At 47.9% G+C, this 25575-nt stretch overlaps 2 protein-coding genes and 1 pseudogene across 6 annotated transcripts in view; 2 read left to right on the forward strand and 1 right to left on the reverse strand.

Moving 5' to 3' along the window:
* The first annotated feature begins 251 nt into the window (after window positions 1-251).
* GINS2 (GINS complex subunit 2) lies at window positions 252-12195 on the forward strand. 2 transcript variants are annotated; one of them, XR_005658598.1, is made up of 6 exons: window positions 494-711; window positions 896-1010; window positions 4594-4693; window positions 7699-7825; window positions 8062-8272; window positions 11584-12195. XR_005658598.1 is itself a non-coding variant. In XM_039888746.1 (5 exons), exons 1-5 carry the CDS (start codon window positions 346-348, stop codon window positions 8185-8187), a joined length of 558 nt encoding a protein of 185 aa, XP_039744680.1. In that variant the 5' UTR covers window positions 252-345; the 3' UTR covers window positions 8188-8739. The 2 variants fall into 2 exon arrangements, 1 of the variants encoding a protein (XP_039744680.1); XM_039888746.1 differs by lacking the exons at window positions 494-711; window positions 11584-12195 and adding an exon at window positions 252-435 and having other exon boundaries at window positions 8062-8739.
* On the forward strand, window positions 7429-7544 carry LOC120580996 (uncharacterized; annotated as a pseudogene).
* Window positions 12196-12483: 288 nt separating the features above from the next.
* The window catches only part of GSE1 (Gse1 coiled-coil protein), a 412220-nt gene continuing 399128 nt past the window's right edge, over window positions 12484-25575 (reverse strand). For all 4 annotated transcript variants that reach the window (XM_039888745.1, XM_039888743.1, XM_039888744.1 and 1 more), the window contains 8 exons: window positions 24038-24651; window positions 22674-22786; window positions 22103-22373; window positions 20534-20647; window positions 19330-19701; window positions 17417-17695; window positions 14468-14571; window positions 12484-13681 (listed from right to left, as the gene is read on the reverse strand). In XM_039888745.1, coding sequence (XP_039744679.1) covers window positions 13547-13681; window positions 14468-14571; window positions 17417-17695; window positions 19330-19701; window positions 20534-20647; window positions 22103-22373; window positions 22674-22786; window positions 24038-24651 — 2002 coding nt within the window. In that variant the 3' untranslated portion in view covers window positions 12484-13546. The remainder of the gene's footprint in view (window positions 13682-14467; window positions 14572-17416; window positions 17696-19329; window positions 19702-20533; window positions 20648-22102; window positions 22374-22673; window positions 22787-24037; window positions 24652-25575) is intronic.

A 25575-nucleotide genomic window follows, 5' to 3' on the forward strand; every position in this document is an offset into this window, starting at 1 on the left:
ACGGCAGGTAAAGGGATACGGAAACGTGATGCCAGATGCAGGAAAGCAGGCAGCACCAGGTGCTTGGCTCACAGGAGGGAGCCGGGCAAGGGCCAGAACGCGGTGGGGGCGGGGTCAGAGCTTAGCCTCGTTCAAGCTCGCCAATCCGTGGGCTCGTAGCAGCCTCGCTCTCCGCCTCCCGCCGCCTTGCGAAGAGCGCCGCGCTGCTATAGGCCAGCGGAGGGTTCTTCCGGCCGAGGGGGCGGGCCCCACGTGGTGGCGGGAAAGCAGCGGTCACGGCACCTCCTTGGGGACGCTGAGAGGCCGGAGGCGGCGGCGAGTCTCCGGCGGGCCGCTGGCGTCGGCATGGACGCCGCCGAGGTGGAGTTTCTGGCTGAGAAGGAGCTGGTGACCATTATCCCGAACTTCAGTCTGGACAAGATATACCTCATCGGGGTAAGGGCGCGGCCCCGGCATTTGCCTAGGCCCTAGCGGGTGAAGCCCGCGCCTGGGAGAGGCCGGGCCGCCAGGGCTTCTGCAAACGCCGACTCGCCTTCCTCCCTTTCCACGTCTCGGATGGGAAGCTGGGAGGAGGACTCGGCGTTCCCAACCCGCGGAGGCCTGCGTGGAGGGGGCAGGAGCAAATTTCGGAGCCGGAGGGCGTGGGGTATCCCGTGCCTCCCAGGTGTTCTCGGGCGGCCTCCCCCCAGCGCCTCGGAAAACCGGACTCAGGTGGGCTGTCAGGTGCCCTGCCGCTCAAGAAGAGACGTGGGGCTGCCTCCCGCGGCTCCGTGACCACTGGGGCTTGTGTTTGGACTCAAGTTACACAGTGCTCTTTCTCTTATTTGACAGCAGCGAGGTCCAGTAATGCCGTGGCTCTGCTTTGTCTCACGTGAGTTTGTTTTTCCTCGGGCAGGGAGACCTGGGACCCTTTAACCCCGGCTTACCAGTGGAAGTGCCTCTGTGGCTGGCGATTAACCTGAAACAAAGACAGAAGTGTCGGTTGCTTCCTCCAGAGTGGATGGATGTGGGTAAGGATGTGGGTGGAGGCCCGGGAGGCCTCCATGATCCACTGATCAGTAGAAATTAATGGTTCCAGAGTCTCTCCTTGAGTCAGCTGACCGCTATTACTGATGTTGTGTTAGTTTGGGGTGTGTATATCAATTTTAGTTCAGATTGTGTTTCTAAGTTATTTCAACTTGCTTTAAGATTACAAGTATTATATGACCTTAAGGAAGCATTTGTTTTAATTTTTAAAGAATAAGTACATAGATTAACATGTTGAGGAGCAGCCCTATCTTACATTATAGAGAATGCAAGAAAATAATGCATCATCCACATAAGAGAATATTATTTAACCATATAAAGGAATGCCACAATGTGAATGAACCTTATGCTAAGTGAAAGAAGACAGACACAAATGCGAGAATGTGGACGAAAACCTTATTCTAAGTGAAAAGAAACAGACACAGAGACCACATATCATTCCATTTATATGAACTGTCCAGAACAGGCAAATCCACAGAGAGAAATTAGTGATTGCCTAGGGAAGAGGGTTTGGGAGTGATGGAGGGATGGTGAGGGTCCTTTCTGAGGTGACAAAAATGCTAACAACCATTGAATTGTGTACTTTAAATGGGTGAATTGTATGGTATGTTTATGCCTCAATAAAGCTGTTAGAAAAAGCAAAGACAATAATGCATTAAAAATGCAGACAGACTTTATTCTTTGCGATCTTTCCCCACCTCGGAGATGTGAATGGCTCATTATAGTAAAGAATTTTAATTTGGGGGGTGCAGGGTGTAATGGGCATGCATGTAGAATTTGAAAAGCCTGGATTTTGATTGCCCCCTCCCCATTGGAAATCTGGAGATAACTGCCTCTTAGAAGCAAGGACACTTTCCACCAAGTACCATCAAATGCAGTTTAAGAAAGACTGCTTGGGTATGTCCTCTTTACTTCTCATCCTAAAGGGGTGAGTGGTCCTGAAACATAATGGGAAACTCCAATTACTTCTGCTTTAAAGGGCTTTTTAAGTCTCACCAGGCCTGGCTCTATTAGGGCTGCTTCCCCGTAAGTCCCCTTATTCTAGGTCGGCTTCTGGAATGTTTGGTGCATGCAAACCCTAGATGTTACAGGGCAAGAGCCCGCCTCATTGCAGGCCAGAGTTAGAAGGTGTAGAGAGAATTCGCCTGGGCTGCTTCATTGGCCTGGGCCACACTGCGGTGAGAAGTAGTGAAATATCACCAGTGAGTTGACCCTGCTCAAGAACCAACGACCTTCTGAGCCTGTCGACATACATTGGTTCTTCCTCTTCTTGGACTTTACATAAATGGAATTATCCAGTATGTGAATTTTGGTCTCTGACTTCATTCAACATGACATTTTGGAGATTTACCCCTGTCGTTGCATGTGTCGTTGCATTCCTTTATTGCTGAGTAGTGTTCCATGGTATGCATATGCCACAATTTGTTCACCCATTCTTCTTTTGGTGGATATTCAGGTTATTTCCCATTTTTGGCTATAGTGAATAAGACTGTGACCATTCTTGTCCAAGTCTTTTTGTGGATGTGTTCTCTTTGGTAAACCTAGAGTGGTGGAATTGTAGGGTTGTAGGGCAGACTGTGCTTAACTGTGTAAGAAACGGGCAATGAGTCCTCCAGAGTGGTTGAGCCATTATTATAATCCTTCCAGAAATGTCCAAGGGTTCCCAGTGTTCCATGTCCTGGCCAGCACTGGGTGTTGTCAGTCTTTTCTCGATCCGTTGCAGGGTTTGAACAGCGGTGCTTCATACTCCGATTTAGAGGCTAAAAAGTAAAAGTGTCCGCTGTGCAAAGAAGATGTGTGTGGGGAGAGGGCAGTAGAGAGTTACCCAGACAAGAGCTGAGGGCGACTTGACCAGCTGATAAGGGGGAGCAGTCGTGGTGGGAGTCTAAGTGTATTTTGAAGGAAGAATCAGCAGGATTTGCTGATGGGCTGGCTGTGAAGTGTGAGAGGGAAGAGTTAAGGATGAGCGCCAGGGTTGCGGGCTTGAGGTCCAGAAGGAGGTGGAATTGCCCTTTCCTGAAAGGGGGACGACTGTAGGAGCGGGTCGTGGGCTGGAGTGGGCACCAGGAGTGGAGGTTTGAACGTGTCACTCTGGAGGCGCCTGTGAGATATCCACGTGGAAATAATGCGGGTAGTGGGGTATTTCGAGTCAGGAATTCCAGGGAGGGGCTGATCTGGGGATATAAATTTGGAAGTCATCATGAACACATTGTTGGTATTTAGATGAGGCAGGATGAGATCACGAGATGTGGGTTAAGGTGGTGGAGAGGGGTCAGAGAATGAGCTCTGTACTCCAGTATTGAGAGGTCAGGAAGGCCAGGAGGAATCAGATGAGAACTCAGAGTGGTGCGCCAGAAGCTGCATGATAAATACACTCCACAGACGAGTACTGACCCACGTCAGGTGTGGAGACAGAACCATTGGGTTTGGCCGAGTGGGGGTCATGGGCCTTGGTGAACTGTGTTGGTGGAGGGGTAGGATAGACACCCATCTGAGCGGTTGAGGAGAGGAAGTAAATGCCAGAGTCAGGTAACTCTTGAAGTTTTCATTGTAAAGGGCGTGAGAAATGGATTGGTAGCTGGAGAAAGATTTGGTGTCAGGGTAGGGTTTACTTTTTAGATGGGAGATTTTGCAGCTTGTGTGATGGAATGGTCAAATAATGAGGGAAATAATGATCATTCAAGAGTGAGAGATAGTTGCTGGGTGGTGTTCCGTGCAGGTGAGAGAGAAAGGTCCAGTGCATACCTGGAAGGCTGGCCCTTGTGTATGGGGACAGACGCAGGGGAATTGGGGAGATGTGGCAGGAGCATGCGGGCACTCAGCAAGGCAGCGCCTGAGAGCTGGGGCAGCAAGATGAGAGAAGGCGTGAAGAGGGTGGGCACGATCAGAAGCGAGAGGGCGCGTGGACTGGGGAAGTCTCATAGGATTGCAGGAGAGTACAAGGGCTCCCTGGAGATGGTCAGTCCTTTAATGAGAGATCCTGCAGCATAGTTGTGCCTGTGTGTGTGTGTCCTGTAGCAACAGTGGGCGGTCCAGATTCATTCAGGGCTGGAGGTTTCTCAGGCTGGTAAGTCGGGGAGAGAGGGGAAGACAGTTGTGGCATGTGCAGAGGAGTGTTACTGCTGGATGGAACTGGACTTGGCTGTTTGACTCCAGATGCTGGGCTTTCAGCCTCCCAGACTGGAGTGGCTATAGTTGTAAGTTGACTTGTTCTTCTGAACAAAGCTTAGTATAAATAAATTTCTCCAGTCACTGGTTACTTTTATCACTTCTTGTGTCAAAGGTAGAATACTTTGCTTTTTCTCTAAGAAAAGAACTTCTGGGTGACGTGTTCTTTTCAGTAATATATTCTGCAGACCAAAGTAACAGCAGTAATTTATACCTTCTCAGGGGTAGATTTTCAAGGAACTAGGCCCTAAATCAAATGGTTAGTGATATTCCAAAAAGTGTTTTTCATGTATTTGTTAGTTGATTGACTAGGAAATATAGGCACTTGGTACATTTGGAGGTTAAAAAAAAAACTTTCAGTTATGGTGATGATAGAATGTATTCACTTCTAAATTTCAGAAAAATTGGAGAAAATCAGGGATCATGAGCGAAAGGAAGAGACGTTTACCCTTATGCCTAGTCCTTACTACATGGAACTTACCAAACTTCTGTTAAATCAGTAAGTAATCTCACTTCTTAGAGTCCACATGTAAGATTGGACTCACGATTCTCATCCCTTCACCCCTACCCTTCCTTTCCTGTTCCAGGCTCATTACTGAGCTAGGTGGTAACCCTGCCACCCGGTTCCTTAGATCAGGAACCTGGGAGTCATCAGTGCACGTGTGCACACTTGCCTGGACTCTTTACTTTTGTCATTTTTCCTTTTCTCCACCCACCTCCTCCCAGTAAATCCTTTGGTTCTTTTCATTCTACCTCCTAATTATCACTTGACATTGGACGCCAGTATGAGCCTCCATCATCTCCAGCAGTAGATTTTCTTAACTACAAATGTCTCATTAGTAAAGCTTTCCCCCTTTTTCCTTCTTCGGGTATGTGTGTTTGAGTTCTTGCCTGTCTGTTACATGAAGGGCCGGAGGACTCCCATTTGCTTCTGACCCTGAGCTATAAGAAAAGCCCACCAGTGGCAAAAATGTGCTGTAGTAAATCGTTTTCCTACATCCAGTTCTGGCTCCCCATCGGCTTGTCGTTCTCCACGTTGCAGCCAGAGTGGTCCTTGAAAGATAAAGCTGCCATGTGACTCCCCTTCTCCTCAGAGCCTTTCCAGGTTTTCGTCTAAAGTCCCGACTGTGATATTCAAAGCGTCGCATAGCCTAGTTTCCTTCTTCTTTCTCTCACAACTCTTCTCACAGTTCTTCCCTCTGATTCTCTAGGTTCCAGGCTCACGCTGGCCTCTTTTACTTCTTTATACATAGCACGGTCCTCAGGGCTTTGCATATACTGTACCCTCTGCCACTAAGTCCATCTGTTGGCTGTTCTTTTTTTTGGTTTAGCATAATAGGTACTCCCTTCCTGTCCTACTTGTCCTCTTGGCATCTCTGTACACCTCCATTGCATTTGTCAGTTATAATTTTCTAATCACTTCTCAGGCTGTGCTCCCCTGCCCCCAGTTCTAATGGGCAGGGAATGTGCCTTGCATGTACTAAACAGTGCCCGGTGCTTACATTAGTTGAATGAATGAGTGAATGAATAAGATCAGTGGAGGGGGCAGGCAAGTGTGGAGTTTTGCTTGGGATAGACTTAGAGTGTAATCTGTAAAATGTCAAACTTTTGACACTTTTTAATTGATGGATTCAAGAGCAGAACTAGAACAAAACTTGGGGAGCTCCCTACTGCCCGTGTAGAGCAGCAAGGGCCAGGGGCCCACTGAATGGCACTCTAGATGCAAATGAAAATTCAGGGTATAAAACACGAGTTGTCCTTTAGTTGATACGAGGCTGCAGTTCACAACTAAGTGTTCCACTAGGTAGTGGAGATAGTCATGTAGACTTGAGTTCCTGGTTTAGTGGGGGAGATGTTAACCCTGTTACCCAGTAGTCACACCGCAGTGTGATAAATGCTGCTTGGAGTATGTTGGGATGCAACCCTAATGCCTGGTGGTGCCAGAGAAGGATCCCAGGCTGGAAGGATGAGGGGAAATTTCCTAGGGGAGAAGGCACAGAAATGCAGGACACGGTGTGTTTGGGAAGCAGAGCTGTTAGGGCATGCATAGAGTATGTGGGGGTGGGAGAGCCGAGGCCTTTCTTCTGAGAGTGGAGGGCCCCTTGGTGTTCAGGAAGGGGCTGTGCCACCCAGTGGATCTGAGGAAGCCTGCTGTGGCAGTGGGAGTGACTCTGAAGGGAGAATCTGGAAGCAGAGGTGAGGGACTTGTTCATCTTTAGTTTCTGAAGTTCAGTATATTTATGTATGCCGTTCCTATTGAAATCCTTTTCTTAGAATTCTTTAGAACTAGGCCAAAGGACCTAATTGTACCTTTGTTCTGCAGTTCAGTTAGCAAAGAGCTGGGGTCCTTTGTTCTTTAACCTGCTGTTCAGAGCAAAGGATCCAAATGTTTGGGCTTTGAGTAAAATCCACTACATAAATTTTATAGCACTTGTTCTCCATCTACTAATCACAAGCTAATTTTAGCATGTGGAGAGATCATCTCCAGCTTATCCGAGAATGCCTGGTGATAAATGATGTTGGCTTCTGCTTTTATCTTCAAGTTTGTCTTTTCCTTCAAAGGGTAGTTTTAAAAAAAATCTCACACAGGAAGGCTGTGATCGCCCTTGTTGACTCCAGTTCAAACTTTTACCCAGAATTCACTATGTATTGGTGTGCTCAATTTTGTGCTAATTTGCAATTTATTCTCTGGTTTTTGTAAACATATTTTTGTTTTCTCTGTAGAGTAGGACAATACCTACCTACCCCTCAGGCCTTTTGTGAAGACAGAAATACTGTGTAGTGCCACACGCAGTGCCTAGTACAGAGCTGTGAGCTTCTTGCCCTGGTGGGTTGTCAACCCTTGGATAACTAATGGGATAGGAGTGAAAGAAGTCATGACCTCTGAACCAGCCTTGAAACAAATTCATCTTACATGGAAATTCTACAGCACAGAACACTCAGTTATCCTGAGACAGAGGATGTCTAACTCAGAGCTTATTCTCAGATACTTAATTATTTTAGGAAACAAGTCCTTGTGCCGTAGCCTGCCACGGGACAGGAAGCATGAGCACAGGTACCTTTGTGGATCATGGCTAAATTTTCTAACCTGTTAGAAATCCTTAACATTTTAAAATCGAAAACACAGCCAAAGAAATTTTGAGGACGTGGTTCCATAGTGTAGCGAGCGGTTAGCACATCTGCTTTACATGCAGAAGGTCCTGGGTTCACGTCCCAGTAGAGCCATGGTTCATGGTCTGTGGCCATGCCACCCTGTACAAGCCCGATGTCTGATCTCGGAAGCTAAGCAGGGTCGGGCCTGGTTAGTACTTGGATGGGGGACTGCCTAGGAAGACCAGGTGCTGTAGGCATAAATAATAAAAATAAAAATTTTTAGCCTAGAACAGTTTGTATATTTTGCCTGAATCCAAGCATATTTCTTAAAAAGCCACTTCCAAGTTGATACTGCTTTAGTTTACCAAGCACTTCCTTATGCGATTTATTTCACCTTTTTGCTTCCTTTAGTGCTTCAGACAATATCCCAAAAGCAGATGAGATCCGGACCCTGATCAAGGATGTGTGGGACACTCGCATAGCCAAACTCCGGGTGTCCGCTGACAGATTTGTGAGGCAGCAGGAGGTGCATGCTGAGGTAAGTGCGGGCCTGGCCTGTGCTCTGGCAGCTGCCTCCCCTTGGGGTCGGGGGAGGCCTGATGCTGTGGAGGGATTTCCTGTGGCACTGTCTGCTTGAGCTGTCACAAGCAGGGATTGCTAGTTGTGCTTTTTAAAATTATTATTCATTGGTTTCTTATTTTAATTCATTAGGTTTTACCTTTCCCCCAAATTAGAAACTCTTCAACCAGCCGTCTGTTTTCTCTTGTGTTTTAGCTGGATAACTTGACCTTGATGGAGATCAATACCAGTGGGGCTTTCCTCACACAAGCGCTCAATCACATGTACAAACTCCGCACAAACCTTCAGCCTTCTGACAGTGCTCAGTCTCAGGACTTCTAGAGGAAGAACTTTGATTTGTCAAGGCCTCCCATCTGCTGGCAGGAGGCTTGCCGGGCCATGTGCGAGTGCTCAGGACATGACAGAGGTACTCATGCTTCTGGAGTTCTAGAACCATTTTTGAATGTAAGAAAAATGTGTAATGAAGCAAGGAATGGATTCATAACATAGCTGGAAAGCAACAGGTTTGTGCTTAGTCCGTGAGATATCCTTTAATTCCACATCTTTCTCTAGAAGCCAGCTGTTCTTTTGTAGGAGAAGGAAAAGTTTTGGCAAACAAGTGATTCTCCCTAGCAGAGCCTCAGGTCTCCTGTACGGAAGGAACTGTTATGTGTGGGTGAATGTTCAGTGATGTTAGGTGTTACTTTGAAAAGATACAGTAGGAGCGGTGATGTGGCCTAGGGCTTTTTTCTTTCTTGATCCTGATGTCTTGGGCTAAACTTAGACTATACAGAGGCTGGTCACACAGAGAAGGATAGCAGATGAGTGGCTAGTGATGTTGACTGGTGTCGCTCATGTAAGCCCTGATACACAATAAAGATGGAATCAACCCAATCTCTCTGTTGGTTTTTTCCTCCTCTGCTATCAAGTAGGAGCAAGCCACATAGCTAAAATAATTAACTTCAGACAAACACTTGGTGTCTCTTGTTCTCTTGGCTACTTCTGGTTAAGGTTTAAAGGGTTTCTTATCAAGGGGAAAGTCAGGCAAAAACTAATACCGTGTTATTAAGTGCAGCTGAAAACACAATGCTTTGAAGAAAAGTTGGGCCTATAACGCTGCTGTCGATGGATTTTGGGGACTGTTATAGGTAGCAGTGGCTCAAACAGGGTCAATTCTTTAAGAGAAAAATTTTCAATTAGAACATTTGGAAGTGCTAAATAACTTCCTTGTAGAAATTACATTACCTTGAGAGGGGAAAAGATGATTGTCTAAAGAGTCATATAGTGAGTGGAAGTTTCTGTAACCAGCTGGTTTTCAACTGTAGCATCGTTGGTCAAAAGTAGTAGCATGCTATCTTTGTCGGCTTTTTGCATGATCAACAGCCCGGAGAATATTTGCCCTTCAGTGTTTAAAGTCTAGACTTCAAGTTCCTTGAGCACTGTTTTCTCCATTCCAAATTGCTGTCTAGATGTCCCTCTAACAAGCAGCTGATGGCTATTTGAACATCGAAGGGCTAAACACAGAAGGATTAGGACACAGGGATAGAGACCTGGTCTCTATCATTTAAGGTGATAGTTTAGAGGGTTGCTTTCAGATGACAGGATGTGCTTTTTCATCTGACTCTTACTCGGTCTTTCACATTTAATCTGGGGAATGAAACCACATATTATTTGTAGAGGGTCAGGAGTCCTGTGTGTCTCAGATCTCACCCCTGAATGCATACCTATCCCTTAAAACCTGAGGTACAGTTGAATCTGTCTTCACATTTTACATATAAATCTATATAGCTGTTGAACTTTTTGTTTTAAATTTGGCTTCGTTTTATTATAACAAAAAAAAATTTCCTCTTAACATGATTTAGGAAGATTTTATTTTTTTGGATGTTGTCAGAAATTACAGCAATATATTCATAAATACCTAATTACTACATTCAACAAATAATATTACAATACAATTAATTCAAACAAGTACACTTAGAACAGGTTTAATTTCACAGCATCTAAACTGCCCCCAGAGTGACCGAGGCACCGTTCCTCCTCCCTCCCATGTACTGGTTTACTGTTCTAGCAATTAAGCACAGGGTACATACAAAGTAACACAACCAATTAGCATGGTCTTCCTCAGGTCAAGGCAGAGTTAAGGAGTTTAAGTTAAGCGCTGGATCAGAAAGTTGGGGACAGGCTACTGCAAGTAGTAAAGAAGTCAATAGCATGGTTACTTGAAAGAGTATAGGGATTGTTGCTAAGTGGCTAATATACACTTATTTAAGAGTAACAGAATTGGCCTGTGCTGACCATCTCCATCTTGTGGTGGATCCTTGGAATTTTCTACACTTTAAAACACATGGCTCAGAGGGAAAGGGAATATCTGATTTAATTTTTGAGATTTGGCAGCATCGTGAGCTACTTGAGGAAACAGCCCTTCCATGTACAAGCTTAAGATTTCCTGTTATAATTCTCTGCTGCTGAAGTGTGGGCTCCTTTGAATATTCTTTGAATTTTGTTAAGGGCGTAATTACTATTAGAATATTGACGCCAATTGTTTTATTTCCTTTAGAATATAGACTAAACTGTTGAAAATCTTATCTTGGTTATCCGAGACAGTAGATTAAGATCATGATAATTTTTTTCACATCAGTTTGGCTCTGATTATACGAAACAGCAAAACAAGCTATTTTCAAATGATCAGGTTGTATAGTGCCAAGTTTGGGGGAAAGCTCTGGTTTGTTTCTAAAGATCTGAGTAAATGTGGAACCACATTATTCAGCTTTGGAAGGTGTCCCTCACAAGTTTTGTGAAATCCCCTTCAGAAGACAGATGGCAGCTGTCTCCTCCAGGTGCTGCAGGAAGCACACGAGGTCATGAAGGACTGAGGTCCTCACAAAAATACTGACACTGAGGTTGCAAAATCAGTTCTAGAGCAAATCTGGTATACTTTAAAACTTCGGAGAGAGCATACCTGTCAATTTTTGTTAAGCCCAAACTGAAAAGAAACTTAGATGCTACCGTGTTCTTTGAGAATCATTTGAAAATAAATGTTTTCAGATAAAATTATTGGATGGAAAACCCATTATCGGGTACTGTGTCTTAGAGTGGTGCACTTTTGTTTTCAGAAGACACTTTCTTACCTTTTTCTTAGTTTAATGCTGTCTTTCTGGTTTATATTTATATTTTCTGATTGTCATATTCACTTCTTGAGCCCAAGAATATTCAGAGATCTCCAGAGATGGGTGAGAGTTTGGTATGGCAGAGGGACAGGGAAGCTCAAAGGCAAGGTAAAGGTGGTGTTTTCAATCAATCAGAAAGGGGGAAAAGCAGTACTAGCTCAGTGACACAGCTTCCAGCCCTGGGCAGAGGCCTCCCCTGCAATGGCATATTCCCCTATCCCACTTGCCGACCTCCTCCCGTAACACCATAAACCCAGCCCAGGGAGCGCCCCCTCGGCTGAAAGGATGGGCCGTGCTTTTCGTTCCCATCAATTTATTAGATTTACATTTTTCACTTTAGCCAAGGCCATTAACAAGGCTGATTAGTCAAAGTATCCAGACATTTTCTGTGATGGAGAAGGACTGAGAGTGAAGCGCTAAGATGTAACTCTTAAGCTTTCAGACCAGAAACAGCAAGCAGATTTTAAATAGAGAAAGTCAGTGACATTCTGCCCTGATTGTTGGCAATAGAGCTCCCTCTAAACACCTGTCCCCACCTGTGGACCATGTTGATCTCTCAATGTCTTTGCAGGGGAGGAGGCCCACAGAACAGCCCTTAGTCTCGTCAAGTCTTTCTGTGGAGAGGAAGGCGCTTGTTGACTGCTGATAATACTGGCGGCACTTTTTGTCTGAGTTTGCTAATAACTGGAAGATTCTTGGCAGACATACAAAGCAAACTGTGTGGGAACAGATAAAGCGACACAATGCCATCTGCCAGCAAGCTGTTCTGCACAGCTAAGGTCTGGGGCTGAGGGTGCGGCCACTGATCGCAGTGAGTAGCCTTCGTGAAGGTCAGCCAGACTTTCCCCTGGGCAAAGGGGAGGTGTGATGCTCAGGCCTCCTCCCCTTCCCCCTGGCAGACCAACCACTGGCTAGGCTGCTTTGGCCTCTGATTCAAGCCCATTTGGGCAAGAGATACTTTCTTATCTAGATTAAACCCTGCCTGAATGAGCAGTAACTGGGACAAGAAAGAAAATTTCCCCCACTGCTTTGCATTGATCTGATTATCCCAGTTTCTAGCTGCTCCTGTGCTTGTCACAGTCAGTTCAAAAGGAGGAGAAGTTTAGCTCAGACATTGTTTACCCTACTTTTAGGCTTTTACAAAGCTTTGCATCTAAATAAAGCCTCTAAAGTTTCTACTTTGCACCTGTTCTCAGACTGCTGTAAGACCTTAGAATTCTATCACAGAAACCGCTCAATTCCTGAAGGTTCTTTCTTTTACAAAAGCCCCATGTCTATATGCGCACGCATAGGTGCACCCACAGTATCTGTCTTGTCCACCACAGACTAGCCCCTCCTCAATAGCGACTGGGTATAACTGCTATTTGCTGTCCAGAGCCGGGGGGGTGGGGGCAGAGGAGGAGGTAAGAAGTGACTCATGGCTTTCTACATCGTTTTCTGGTGCAACTCAAAAATGAAGTGATCGCATAGGTGCCAGTGGTAAGCTCTTTTACTTTTCTTCTTCTTTAATTTTTAAAAACACTTCAATATTTTAATGTCCTGACCAGCAGCAGTACAAACACTAAAAGCAAGTTTTTTTTTTTTTTGCCCAGAAAACAAAAACAAAAAACAAACGAAACCCCCAAACAGGAAAACAAACAAACAAAAATCCCCCCAAACCACATATTAAAAATGGCAGGCTTTTTATAACAATAATTAAAGTAATAAAAACATACAAAACTTTGTTTTTTAATATATATACACAGTACAAGGCTGAAGCACCTTTGACTTTTCTCTCAAAATTTGTTTGTATGAAAACACCCCCACTGCAGCAACAATTCGGTGGGTGTGAATATATGTATACATAGAGCTCTGTACATTTCCCCCACAGAGTAATAAAAAGGTACCTTCAGTCTGTCAATTCACTTTATCTTTAGGTAAGAGCTTTTCCAGGGAAAAGCTTGTGGGTGAGGCTTCAGTACTGTTGCTTTGTGTGCTCCTAGGACCTGTTGCTTTGAAGAAAATTTTGCAGAAAAGTAACTGAAATAAGCCCTTTATGTAAAATGCACCCCGCTTTCATTCAACTGAAGCAGGTCTCAGTCCCGGAGAGGAAGGAGACCGACCCCAGCTGCAGCCAAAGCAAACTTGGGTCTTGAGGCATAGTAATGTGGCAACACAGGAACTAGACTCAAGCGGTTCGATCCAGTCTTATGCACCCAGGGGCCATAACTGACAAAGTTTTAGTGTTGGTAATGGAGCTTTCATTTTCAGATTAAGAGAGAGTGACGGGGGAACAAAGAATAAAACTGCCTTAAAAAAAAATTATGGGCCTCGTCCTACATTGGTTGCTCGCTGAATTACAAAGGTGATTCAATTGCATTGAAGTCAAGGCGAGTTCGTTCTTTTTCTGGAGCCTGGAATCCTTTGCTTCATGCATGGCACATTCTTATTTTTCTTTAAGCTTCAAACCTCCCAGTGAAAAATATTAAATATTCAAGGTAATAAAATAGATAATATTTCTATACTATAGGTTCGGCCTAGTGCAAGGGAAACCGTCACCTAGGATATCCCTTAAAGTAACCCCTAGGCCAATGCATTGCAGGCAACGCAAGGCACTTCCGTAAGTGATCCAGTTCCGCCTGGAGTCGCTCCCTCTCTGAGACAATCTTCTGCTTCTGGCTCCTCAACTCCTGGGGGTGGGGAGGAGGAGGAGGGGAAATCCACGTCAAACAAAATTGTTTCACACTGTAAGGAAACTGATGCAGAAATGTGCTGGAGGCCACGTGGGAAAGCAAACCTTCAGCACTTTGAAAACATCCTCTTCCCAGCTCAGTGTTCTGACAGTGGCCTCTGGGGACAGTCTAAACAGGTTTTTCCAATGTCTTGGACTCTCACAATACCTATTCTCATAGAACCAGCGCCCCACTGTTGTCTCAGCTTCGACTCTGAGGTTTTAGTAAGCCCTGATACTATAAAAATTTTCCTGCTTTAGGGGTGGCCAAGATGTGCAAACCTTATCTGAGACAAGCCCCAGGTCTCTGCACTGGGAAGAAGCCTGTGGGGTCTGTCATAGCTGGAAGACCTGTTGAGCTAAGGAGGTGGTCTGTTTTGCCTCAGGAACTTTGCTCTAGTAAAATCCTCTCCTCCACAACTCACAGCAAGGGAGACTGACACAGGCGATGCACAATTCCTCAAAAGGAATATTAATAGAAATACCATCTTCACCCTCCCAGGATCAGTATTCTGCAAATTAACAATACCTTCCCCCTTGGCTAGGGTAATCAACTGACCCTTGAATTTCTCCCCTAAATTTTAAACTCTTAAGAGCAGGATTTCCCCTCAAATCTTGTCTGTATGGGTGCTCTTGAACCCAAACTTGACCATTTAAACCAAAAAAAAAAAGCATAGCGTTTTAAGAAAAACGCCCAGGAGCCAGCTTTTGTTCTCTTCCCCATGTGCGGCGGCCCAAGACTCACCGCCATGCTGTGAGAGAGCTGTTCTGCCGTGAGGCTGAGGCTGTAGTGCTGGGCCTCCAGCCGCCTGCACTGCGTCTGCAACACCTGCCGCTCCAGATTTTGCTCTGAAAAGACAAGCGACGTTGATACATTTTCTGGATACAGGGGCCACAGGCCCTGGCGAGGGTTTCTCCTGTCTAGTGCAGCTGGCACAGCCCTCTCCTTTGGACCCCCGTGCTCCCAGCTATTTGAACTGTGCTGGTAAAAACATCAGTATGACTAAATCCAGCCTAGCGAAATAAAGGATAGATCATTGAAGGGAAATTTAATGGATACAGATTAGGAAGCAATTAAGGATCAACTTACGGCCTTAAAATGCATTTTTCAAAAAGATAGGAAAAAAAAGGGTTAGGTTTGAAAGTTTTTAAGCTGCTAGAAAAGGCCAGAATAAACTGAGAAACTGATTTTAACAGGAGAGTGACTTCAAACCTACGAGGATAAATCTCTGCTTTATATGAAGCGTTTCAGAGAACAAAAACCAGGGAAGGCCACCTGACTGATTTTACAGAAGCTAGAACAGTCAGTCGCAATAGCAAAATAAAGTACAATAAAATTCACATCTAATGCTACTTAAGAAAAGATTTAAAATCTTAAAAGTACTAACTATTCAAATTCATCAATGAGGAAGCAACATCAGAAAACATAAAAATCAGGTCGTCATCTCAATGCGCACAGAAAATACATTAGTTGACCTTCAACAACTGTACAGCACAAGTTCAGCAAATGGGATTCACAGCACAAAAGCCCCACTGGCACCTCTGTTCAACAGCCTAGAGGGCCCGGGCAATGCAGTATAAGAAAAGGTGTAAACTTTAAAAGGAAAGAACTAAACTTAATCTGCAGAAGATCTGATCATTTGTGATTATCTAAGGAATAGGGATAACAAAAACTAAGAATCTATGATAATAAAGTGCTAACTAAATCTAGTAAAAGTAAACTCATGAAGAAAGTGAGCAAAAATTATTTACTACAATTTACTACCATATTCATAAATGGAGTGACATGACTATCAAAGATGTCAATGCTTCTCAAATCTGTAAATTCAGCAAAACTGAACTTCTAACAGGAATCGTTTGGGTGGAACAAACGAGGTGATCCTAAAATTCATGGGTGGGGTGGGGTGGGGGGTGGAACCAAGGGCCAAGGGCCAAGAACAGCTGAGCTGTTAAAGAACAAGTCAGGTGAGCTGCCTCCAGATAACAGAGCTGCAAAGATTCAGCATGACACAGGGACAGGCCAGGAGACCGCTGGATGGAGCAGAACAGAGCACCAGAGACAGACCTGGGCACTGGTGAGGGTGCTGCATGACCGGCACACCCCATGGGGGAAGAGAGGACCCAATCAGCTGCTAGGATGACTGGCTGTCCGGGTGGGAAAGATGAAGTTAGATTTCTACCTTATTTTGTAACAAAAATGAATTCTATGCCTAAGAGAAGCAGAATTTGAAGACTGTTAGAAGGAACCGCAGGATAATATTAATATGTTTTTGGGGGTAGGGAAGCAATTCCCAAACAAGACACCAACAAACATCGACCCAGAAAACATGGGATATATTTCTCTCCATTTAATAAAAAATGCTATATATTGCTTCTGGATATGTACAAATGTATTTAAAGAATACCATGTAAGCAGAGATGGATAAATTAAGATTCCATTTGAAAGAGGAAAGTAAGCAAACTGTAGAACTTGATACTCCAGTTGTTGGCTACATGAGCACCCCTTTAGTTAGTCTAGTCTCCGATTTGAAAATGTCGATTTCAAAGGATTTAAAATGATTATGATATTCATAATTAAGTGTTTATACTTAATATTTACAACATAGTAATACTTGATAAAATTCTTCTATGATAATATGGTAATTAATTAGGAGGTGGCAGCCTGGGTTTTGCCAGTTATGGCTGGCACTTCCCAAGTCCTGTCAAATTGACAGCACTGCCAATGCCATGAGGATGGTGAGCGCAGAGGGGCCACAGCTCACCCGTCAGAGAGACGAAGAGCCAGGAGCTCTGAGCGCTTGTCCCTGCTCTGCTCCACAGAGGTTCTTCCCAAGTCGTCTACCTGCCTGTTTCACTAGGGGGGGAGGTTGGGCAACTCTCTATATCAAGTTCACAGCGCCCCGGCCTCCGTCTAAGCTAGAAGGGGCCTTTCAGTCATCTTGAGGAAAGTGAGGTGCAGAGAAAGGAGGTGGTGTGCTACAGAATGCCAGAACTCCACCAGCACCCAAGCCTCGTGACCCACCACCCGGTGCACTAGACCTGTGTGGGAGGGGTGTACCCGGTTCCCTCCCAGGGTTTCACTAGGCAGGGCTGGAGTGGGCACTCGAAGTTGTGAATAAAACATTCTGGTGGCCAATGGGCTTGCCTCCCTGCACAAAGTACTAGTCCAGGAGGATGACAGAGCCTGTGAAGGAAATCGCCACCAGCATTGAGACGCTTCAAATGTGAGACAGGCACAGACAGTGCAGGCCTGGCTATTTGGGGCTCAGCTAAGTTAATAAAGTTTTCATTTTCCAGGAAGGACCCTTGTATGTAGCTATCAGTGTCAGGACTGAGAGATTTAGAAGCACAATGGAAGACAGCACAGAGAGCAAGGCCCCTGGGCTGTCACACTGAGTGGTGGCAGGTCACCTGGTACTTAAATTTCTCCAGTGAGAATGGCCTCGGGTTTGTCCATGAGCAATTATCATAAGTAAGCCTGAGGGACAGTTCTCAAAACAGGCAAAACGGCTGAGGAAGATTTACCTTCTCTAGTATTTGTATCTAGTTGTGCACCCAGAAAATCTGAATGCCAGCGCTATCACTTAGAAACAGTCCCTAATGGTGGCAGTGAAATCCTGCACTGACTGGTCTGTTAAGCTCCTTCCACCTTCTTTACCGGGCCCTTGATGCACTCTCCCCAACCCCTTTGTACCTTCTATGTGTTCCTGGTAAGCTTCAAAAATTGCCTCAATCCCTTGCCACTTGCGCCTGGGGGGTTCCTCGTCATCCTCTTCTCCATCTTCATCCTCCTCCTCTTCCGAGTCCTGGTCCATCTCCTGTATGAGGGGGCCCTTCCTCACGGCTGGGGGCTCCTGCTGCCCGTTGTGCTGGGGCAGAGGAAGCCGGCTCGAGGACTGTAGCTCCGGAATGTTGTAGTGGACGGACGTGTCAACCTTGTGGTTCTGCTCCGCAGACAGCACAGCTACGCTCCCTGGGGAGGAGAGAGAGGCTCGTCACAGCCTGTGGGGACCTTGTGCCAGGGGAGGAACAGGGTATGGCGGAGAAGGGGTGGGTTACTCTTCCTTGGGCAAGAGTCAGTGTGACTGCAGGTCTCACAGCAGACTAGAAGATGGAGAGGCCTGTGCCCTTCAGCGATCGAAGACAGCACCTGAAGGAATGGTGAGAGCCACAGAGAGGATGGCACGCTTGGATTCCGATCAGTTGTAGTATGTGTAGGATCTCAGCTAAATTCATCTCTGAGCTGTGAGGCTTAGTTTATAATTGGCCCTCAGCAATGATCAGTCCCCTTCCTCTGGTGAGACCTAGGTATTTCAGTCCCTGAGCATATGTGGTGTTCTGCCAACTAGGAGTTGGCTAACTAACTGATGCGGGGACCTATCGAGACTAGGTCTGTTCTGTCTCGGGGCGTGGCCCTGCTGGTGGTGTTCCAACAGGAGCACGCTGCCTCCCCGTGCAGACGGCAGCCTCATAGAGTCCAAGACCTGCTCCACCACTGGACTTGTACCGCTCAACTGGGCATTGGCTGGATGACTTTAAAATCCTGAGGAAACAGTCAAGTGTCGTGTCACTGAAGGGCTGAAATAAAACAAGGCACGAAAAACGTGCCCTGGGGCCACACAGAAGCCCGTGAGGTGTCTTGGAAGGAGCCCAGAGATATTTACCCTAGTCATGAAGTCAAAACATTTTCCTTCTTGAAGAATGTTCTTTCAGTGAAATTCATGACAAACATCCAATACAGCACTCCTGATTTTCGAGGAGTCATTTTTAATCACTGCCAAAACCACTGCCCTTTGCTTTCTGGGTATCATGTCTGTTGACAGCATTAACTTACCTGAATGATACTGACACAATGTTAGTATTTATTCAGCTTTTAAAACTGGTAGTATAAAGATTTCAAAATGGTTTTTGGCATAACCAAATTATTTTCTTCTGGCTACTGATGTGCACACGAAAATTTATTTAATGCCCAGTCCTTATTTAATCATTGAGGATTCTTTTCTAATCAATTTCAAGCTTTGAGTCAGTGGAAATAAAGTGTATAAACTTCTGTTCTCCAGCCATCAGCGACTTTCACAAAAAAAGTCTGAAAAAAGCGAACCTAGAGGCCCACACGTGGGGCTAGAGCAACCATTAGGTCACAAAATGCTTGCCGGGCCTGGTGGAACACTCACTGAATTTAGTTAGGAAAGGATGGGGAGATTTCCAGGTGAGTCTGTTTTGGGGACACTGGGAAATCACTCAGCTGTAAGACACATGGATCCCGTTTTTGCCGGAAAGGCGCCTTACCTGGCCTTACTAAAAGGAAGTGCTTCTACTAAACTCAGATGCCATCACTTGCTAAATTTTCTCCAAGTGTGGTCCACAGACTGGCAGCATCAGCATCACCTAAGCACCTGCTAGAAATGGAGACTCTTGGGCCTCACCCCAGACCTGCTGAGGCAGAATCTGCCTCTAATGACCTCCCCAGGTGCCTTGTGCACACTGAAATTCCAGAGGGGCAAGCCCATGGCTGGCGCTGAGTGACTGCTGGTGCCCTAGGAACGTTAGCCTGGAACAATAGCTACAATAACACAGGACCAGAGCAGGGATGGGCAGCCTCCTTACCTTTGTGCTTCTGCAGGGCCTTCTGGGTGGACTGCAGCACGGACTCGTGGAACTGATGTGCAAACTCTTCCGCCATGAAGGGCTCCCATGGCTTGCTCTTCCCGTTGATGCTGTGAGACAATGGCACGGGAATGTCCTTGGGTGTGGGGCCCCTGATGTAATGCAGCATGCTCAGGCTCTTCTTGCCCCCAGGGGCCTCGCTCAGTCTGGCCTTCTCGCCACTGGCAGGAGCCGGCTCCTGGAGTCGCGATAGCTCCTGAGGCCGGAGCTGTTCCAGTCTCCCAGGCTCCGTGGCCTTTGGGACGTCAGACAGGGAAGCAGCAATACCCACAGGCTTCTCCATATCCAGAGAGGCTGGCTGCGTGGCTGGTTCTTTTAGAGACAGAAAGCGAGGAAAATGTTAAGAGCTGCAAGTGACCAGGTGGACCCCGACCTCTAGAGCTTACTTTTTACAAAGACCTAGTACAAAGGACTAAGACTCAAGGACATTAAATGTCAGTGCGCATTCTGTGGTCTTAAGAAGGGGTGTGGTAGCAGCAAGTCCATCCTTGAAAGGCACTCTAGGAAGGCATCTGGGAAGAAAAAGAATCTGAAGGAAGAAACAACTTGCTTCAGGTTATCCAAAAAGTAGGAAGTTATATAGCCCAAGCCGATAAGAAAGACCACGTGAGGAGGCGGAAAACAGGGCCAGACCATCAAGATTTCCTGTTCCATTCAGCAGTGCAGCGATGTGTAATCAAAGCCATAGGAGAGGAAGTATGAAAGCAGGTGGTGCAGAGGCCTGGAAGGCAGAATGAGCAAGACAGACCCGGGAGAAGAGTGCCAACGAAGGGCAGACGGGAGCAGCAGAGCCGAAGCAGTGGCACTGAGACCTGGGACACCGGGCTTCGGTGGCTCAGGCCACCACTGGACTGATGGATGATGGCTACAACTAGACCGACCACCAGACAAGAGTCCTGCGGAAGCCAGGACCCTCCCCCTTAACTCTCCGAGCCCTGACTGCCAACTCTCATGTTCCATCCCGAGGAAGTCCTTCACAATCCTGCAGGAAGCTTGTATGAGAGAGATGGAAAGAAACACGTTCTGTCTCCAGGAGGAAAGATTCAAGATGAAGACCTTGAGCAGCTGCTTTTGACCCTGCGCAGCCCACACGACAGTCCTGGGCGGTGGCGGATGGGGCTGTCCTTCCCGCCCTGGGCCTTACCGCTCAGGGAGACAGCAGGACTGTCCCTCGGAGAGTTTCTGAGTGAGTCTGCCACTGCTGCTGACAGTGCCTTCTGCTTCATGGCATGGAGCATTTCGACAAGTTTCTCTTTGTCTATGAGAAAAGCAGCCTGAGATTAACAAGACAGTTGCATCACTTCTGAGAGGGAAGGGGAGCAGGATTCTAGCCCAGGCTGTGACTGGCAGGTGCAAGTCCTTTAAACCAAGAAAAAATGAAAGCAAGCACCACGGGGACAGGTGGTGCTTAAAGGAAGAAACCTTCATGTTAAGAGTGAGCCCAGATTCCTCTCACCTTTTACTACATAACATTTCAGATGTATTCCAAAAATAGCTCTGTGTATAGGTGATGACAACTATATGAAATAATGAGTACCTATGCTTTTCCAAGGTGACTCCTGAGGATGCATTCTCATTTAAAAGACAAAAAAGTTGGCCCGAACACAAGAAAACAACCTGAAGATCCACACAGCACCTCTGGAAGCACAGGCTGCTTCCAGGCATACTCTTCCCCACGCCTTCCGGCACGCGAGTGCAATTCCTACGATGGTGGCATTTACTGAAAAGGAAGGGACCCTTGTGATGTTCGATGACACAAATTCCTGCTGCAGTGGCACTTCTTGCGGAGACTTAAATGGCCACATCACCAGTGGCTTCCTTTAGGAATTAAGTCAGGCGAAAAGATGCTTTTTACGAAGAGAACAATGCATTTTCCCTGGGATTGGTACTCAACACGTCACGGCCCCGCCCCCCATCCATCTAAGGAAAAGCAAGAATTCCAGTTTATGGGTTAAAGACAAAAGGTAAACCATTACACTCCAATAACGAAGGAGAAGCAACCAAATGACCAAGAGCACTTCTGTTTTCTTTCATTTTGCCTTCCATCCAGGGAGAGGTGACCAGGTGTCAGCAAGGAGGATCTGGAAGTATGCAAATGAGCACTCCAGAGAGGCCAAATTCTCACATGAACTACCATGTCTTTACACCATGGATTCCAGTGCAGAGTCAGCCCTAATGTGGCTGATCTGGAAGCATCTTTCAGGACAAACCATCCACTTGCAACGTGCATTGGCTCTGCCTGGCAGCCACAGACCACCAGTCTCCTGTCATCAGAACACAGAGCCCAGTGGGCCATGTCAGTGGCCCAGCAAGAGGGAATGCCAGCTACCAGGGAGCCTGGAGTGCCCTGCCATAGGAGGGCGCACCTGTACCTTGTGCCCAGGGGATCACCAAACCCACCTTCAGGTGCTAGATGTTACAAGTGACAAGAGCAGATTTATAGAACAAACACAGCAAGTCTTTTTTTTTCCATCCGAGATGAAATAAGAGAAAATGGGCTTTGAATGGGGCAATTTGAGTTTCAGATGGAGAGAAAGAAGAGATACCTGAGGCAGGTCTGTGATAGCAGAGGGGCTGTTTCCTTGGGGGTCCCAAGGGAGTAAGAGAGGCCCAGGACTGAAGTGTTTTCAGATTCTGCCTGGAACGTGGGTCCAGGAAGTCCCCAGGAGTCTATGGGCCACACCCCCCAAGGCCCAGGTGAGGCCCTCCCTACCTTTCCTCTTCTCAGCGCTGATATGGGTCAGGTTGAAGATGGTCAGGAACTTCTTTTTCTCTTCGAAGTTGGGGCTGTTGTTCATCTCATCAGGACTATAGCGAGTAAATAGGGCCAGTCTTGGGGAAGGTGTCTGCCGCTTGTTCTGAATCGTCGGGGGCGACGGGCTTCTCTCTCTCAGCATCCGCCGCCGCTTCCTCCGCTTCTGGGTCAGCAATTCCTCCTTCTGCTGTTGGGTGGTCAAGCCAAAAAGTTGCAAAAACTCTAGCTTCTAGATTGGGAAAGAAAACAAATGAGTTTGAAACCACCAGCAGTGGTGCGATTCCACTGTCCCAGGGCCCTTCCTGGTGTCCGCGAAGCCCATGTGCCGTGTCCGACTCTGCCGGGCCTCAGAGGAGGACCCCGACAGCATGCCCAGACACCTCCGGTTAGTAGTGACTGGAGGAGCACAGGGGGGCCCCAGCAAATGTGGGGTCAACTGGGACAGTGGGAAAGCCAAGAGGCAGGTACCAGTGTAGGCACCAAAAGCCCAGCCCACAGCCTGACACAGCAGTAACGAGACCCCAGATACCTCAGAGGATGTGTCCAGTTTGAGGGGTGGCTGCTCGGCCACGCAGCGGAGGTGGGCCCTGACCTCCTCTTCGTCACTCTCGTCGTAAGAGTCATCTAGGTCATAGTAGTATCCTGATGGCAGAAACAGACGTATTCAGCCGGGCAAGAAGCCTCGGGTCTCCAGCTGATGCACACAGGGGCACGCCTGTGATGTGTACGCAGACTCCCCCATCAGGCCAGGCCCTGCTGGCCCCTTCGCGCACCCCAAAACCCAGATTCCTTTCGATCTAGGTGGAAACATACATTAAACTCTAGTCCTAGGGCTTTTTAGGAACAGCAGATTGGGGCAGAAGGCAGGCACCAGGCTTGGCTTGGACTCACAGCCTTTAAGTGGCCAGGCGGTCCCAGGGCTGACACTGATCCCCAGCAGGGGACCATTCATCACACAGGCCTGGGGCCGTGTCCACGGCAACCCAAGGCTGTTGGTGCACATCCGCTCACTCCTGCTGTGGCCATCTGGGTCCATCACCCGGGAGGGAACAGGCACACTCAGGTCCCCATTGTCTCAGAGCATGCATGCAAACTATACAGAGAACAACAGTAGCATCCCTGGACCCAAGGGCACCAGGGTGCTCCCCACTCTGCCTTCCCAAGGTGAATAGACGAGAAAATCCTTCTCGGGCCATGAATCCAGCCTAGACCAACAACCCAGGAAGACTTAGCCTTGGCCCCAGCTTCTGCCTAAGAGGCTGAATTCAACACTGCACAGGACCCAGTGTCCAGCAGGAGGAGAAAAGAAACTGGTCTGGGGCCCCTCATCCCTCCTGGTCAGATTGGGGTTGCAGGTGGGGATAGCTACGCTCACCGTGGGCCTGCTCACCTGTTCTCCTGGGCTCTTTGAGGAACCCAGGGAGCTGCTGGCCGATTCTGCCCACTCCACAGGAGCAGGAAGGAGGTGGCCAGACCTCCTGCCCTCGCCCTTGCCCAGGCCCGCCTGCCTACAATTGACGATGGCAGCTCCATATGCGGAGCCCCTGCTGCGTCCAGGCCTGGTCTTTCAAGTCTCCTCCTCTATTATGCTGTACTATTAATGTTTAAAACTGTCTTATTAGCCTCTGTTCATCATTTATTAATCATGCATTTCTATAGAACCCCCTTTATAGGCAAGCTTTGATTTGGCTTTTCGGGACAATTTGCATTTTGGCAGGATGAGCGAGGAGTCCCTGGGCTGTCTCCCCAGCAGAGGTGTCAGGTAGCTACACAGAAGCCAGAGACCTTGCCTCCTGGAGCTGCGGGAGGCAGTGGGTGGGAGGAGGAGGGGCTGAGTGGCTGGCATTACTGTTCCCTAGTCCCAGGGTCATGGGACACCCAGGGAGACCAGACCTTTCTCCTGGGCCTCTCGCCGCCTGCGCTCCTCCAGGTCCAGCTTGCTGACCAGCCTCCGGCGCTGCTGCAGGAACTCATCATAGATGTAGGCAGGGTCGGGACATCGTGGCGCTGGGGGCCGGTACGGTGAGCCTGGCTTCAGGGGTCCAGTGAGTTCCCCAAAGGGGGCTGGCTGGGTGAGGGAGGCCCGTTGCTGGCCCAGGATGGTCTGGGTGGATTTCTCGAGCTCAGCCAGGAAGGGCCCAGGCCCGTGAGGAAAGGCCTGGTGCTCTAGGCTCCCTGCCTCCCGTGGTGGTGGCTGGTACTTGTCCAAGGGTGTGGCCTCGCGTTTCCGGGGCCCTTCCTCCATCTTTTCTGGGCAGTAGACCCGTTCCACCTTCACTAGTGGGACAGCTGCCTGGCGGCTGGGTTCAAATGGGGTGGGGTGGCTGTGCAGAGGGTGGCTCTCGGGGGCCCGCCGTGTCTCCAAGGTACTGTCCATCAGGGACACTGGGTTCCAGAGGGCCGTGGGCATGGAATGGTGCTGTGGCTTGGGCGAGATGAGGGGCGGGGGCCCGCCAAAGTGCTGCGGGGGGTCTCGGCTTCCCGGCTCATGACGATTTGGTCCCGGCCTAGAGAGTGAGCAGACCAAGCCATCAGTCATGAGAATGAGCACGCCTGCCGCCCACCCATGGGTCTCCCAGTTGCCTGCCAGGGCCCAAGTGTAAGCAGCAGCTTTTAAGATGGCCCGGATGGGCGCCCCCTCCAAGAGCCAGCGCTGGAGGTGTGTGACGGCCTCCTTCTCTAAGCCATCTGACCAGGGGCTGAAGGGAAGAACACAGTTTCCACGCCTCACCCGAGTGCTGGCCATTTCACAAGCCTCCACTTCCTCTTCAAACGACCTGAGGCAGGTATGTGTAGACCTGCTCCAAGAGGACAAAGAGGCTAGGAGGGTGGACACTGCTTGCTGAGGGCACAGAGACACTGTTAGGCCCAGACCAGAACCCGTTTCTATCTGGTTTCTCGCCTGAGACCTTGCAATAGTTCATTCTGTTCCACCAATTCCTAAATCCCTATAAGTCCCATAAAGACAGAACCTCATTTTTGTTTTCCACAGGAGACCTGTCACATAGAAAATAAAGACAGGGTCCTGTTGCCAAAGGGTACCCACCTCCAGATACGCCAAGACTGGGCAGGTAATGGAGGGCGAGCTGGCCACCTTCAAAGGGGCCATGACTCCTCGCTCCCCACTGTCCTCACAGACAGTAGCAAGAGAGACCAGCTGCCGGTGCCTGCCCAGCCCAGTGAGGTTGGGGAGACCCTCACGGCCAGCGTGGACCTGTGCCCTGCTGACCTCCAGTGGTCCCCATCAGAACTGCAGCAGCTCCATGTGGCCCCAGAGCAGCAGCTGGGCTGGGGGCCTGACCAGGGAGCAAGGCGCCCCTCACACATGCACGTAGGGAGAGAACCGGAGGAGACTGTCCATCAGACCAGCGGCTTTGCCATGCAGTCGTACTAAATGACTTTCCTTAATGCATTTAAAACAGAATTCAACA

This window comes from Pteropus medius, unplaced genomic scaffold (genome assembly GCF_902729225.1).
Source record: "Pteropus medius unplaced genomic scaffold, Ma_sr-lr_union100, whole genome shotgun sequence".
Lineage (NCBI taxonomy): Eukaryota > Metazoa > Chordata > Mammalia > Chiroptera > Pteropodidae > Pteropus > Pteropus medius.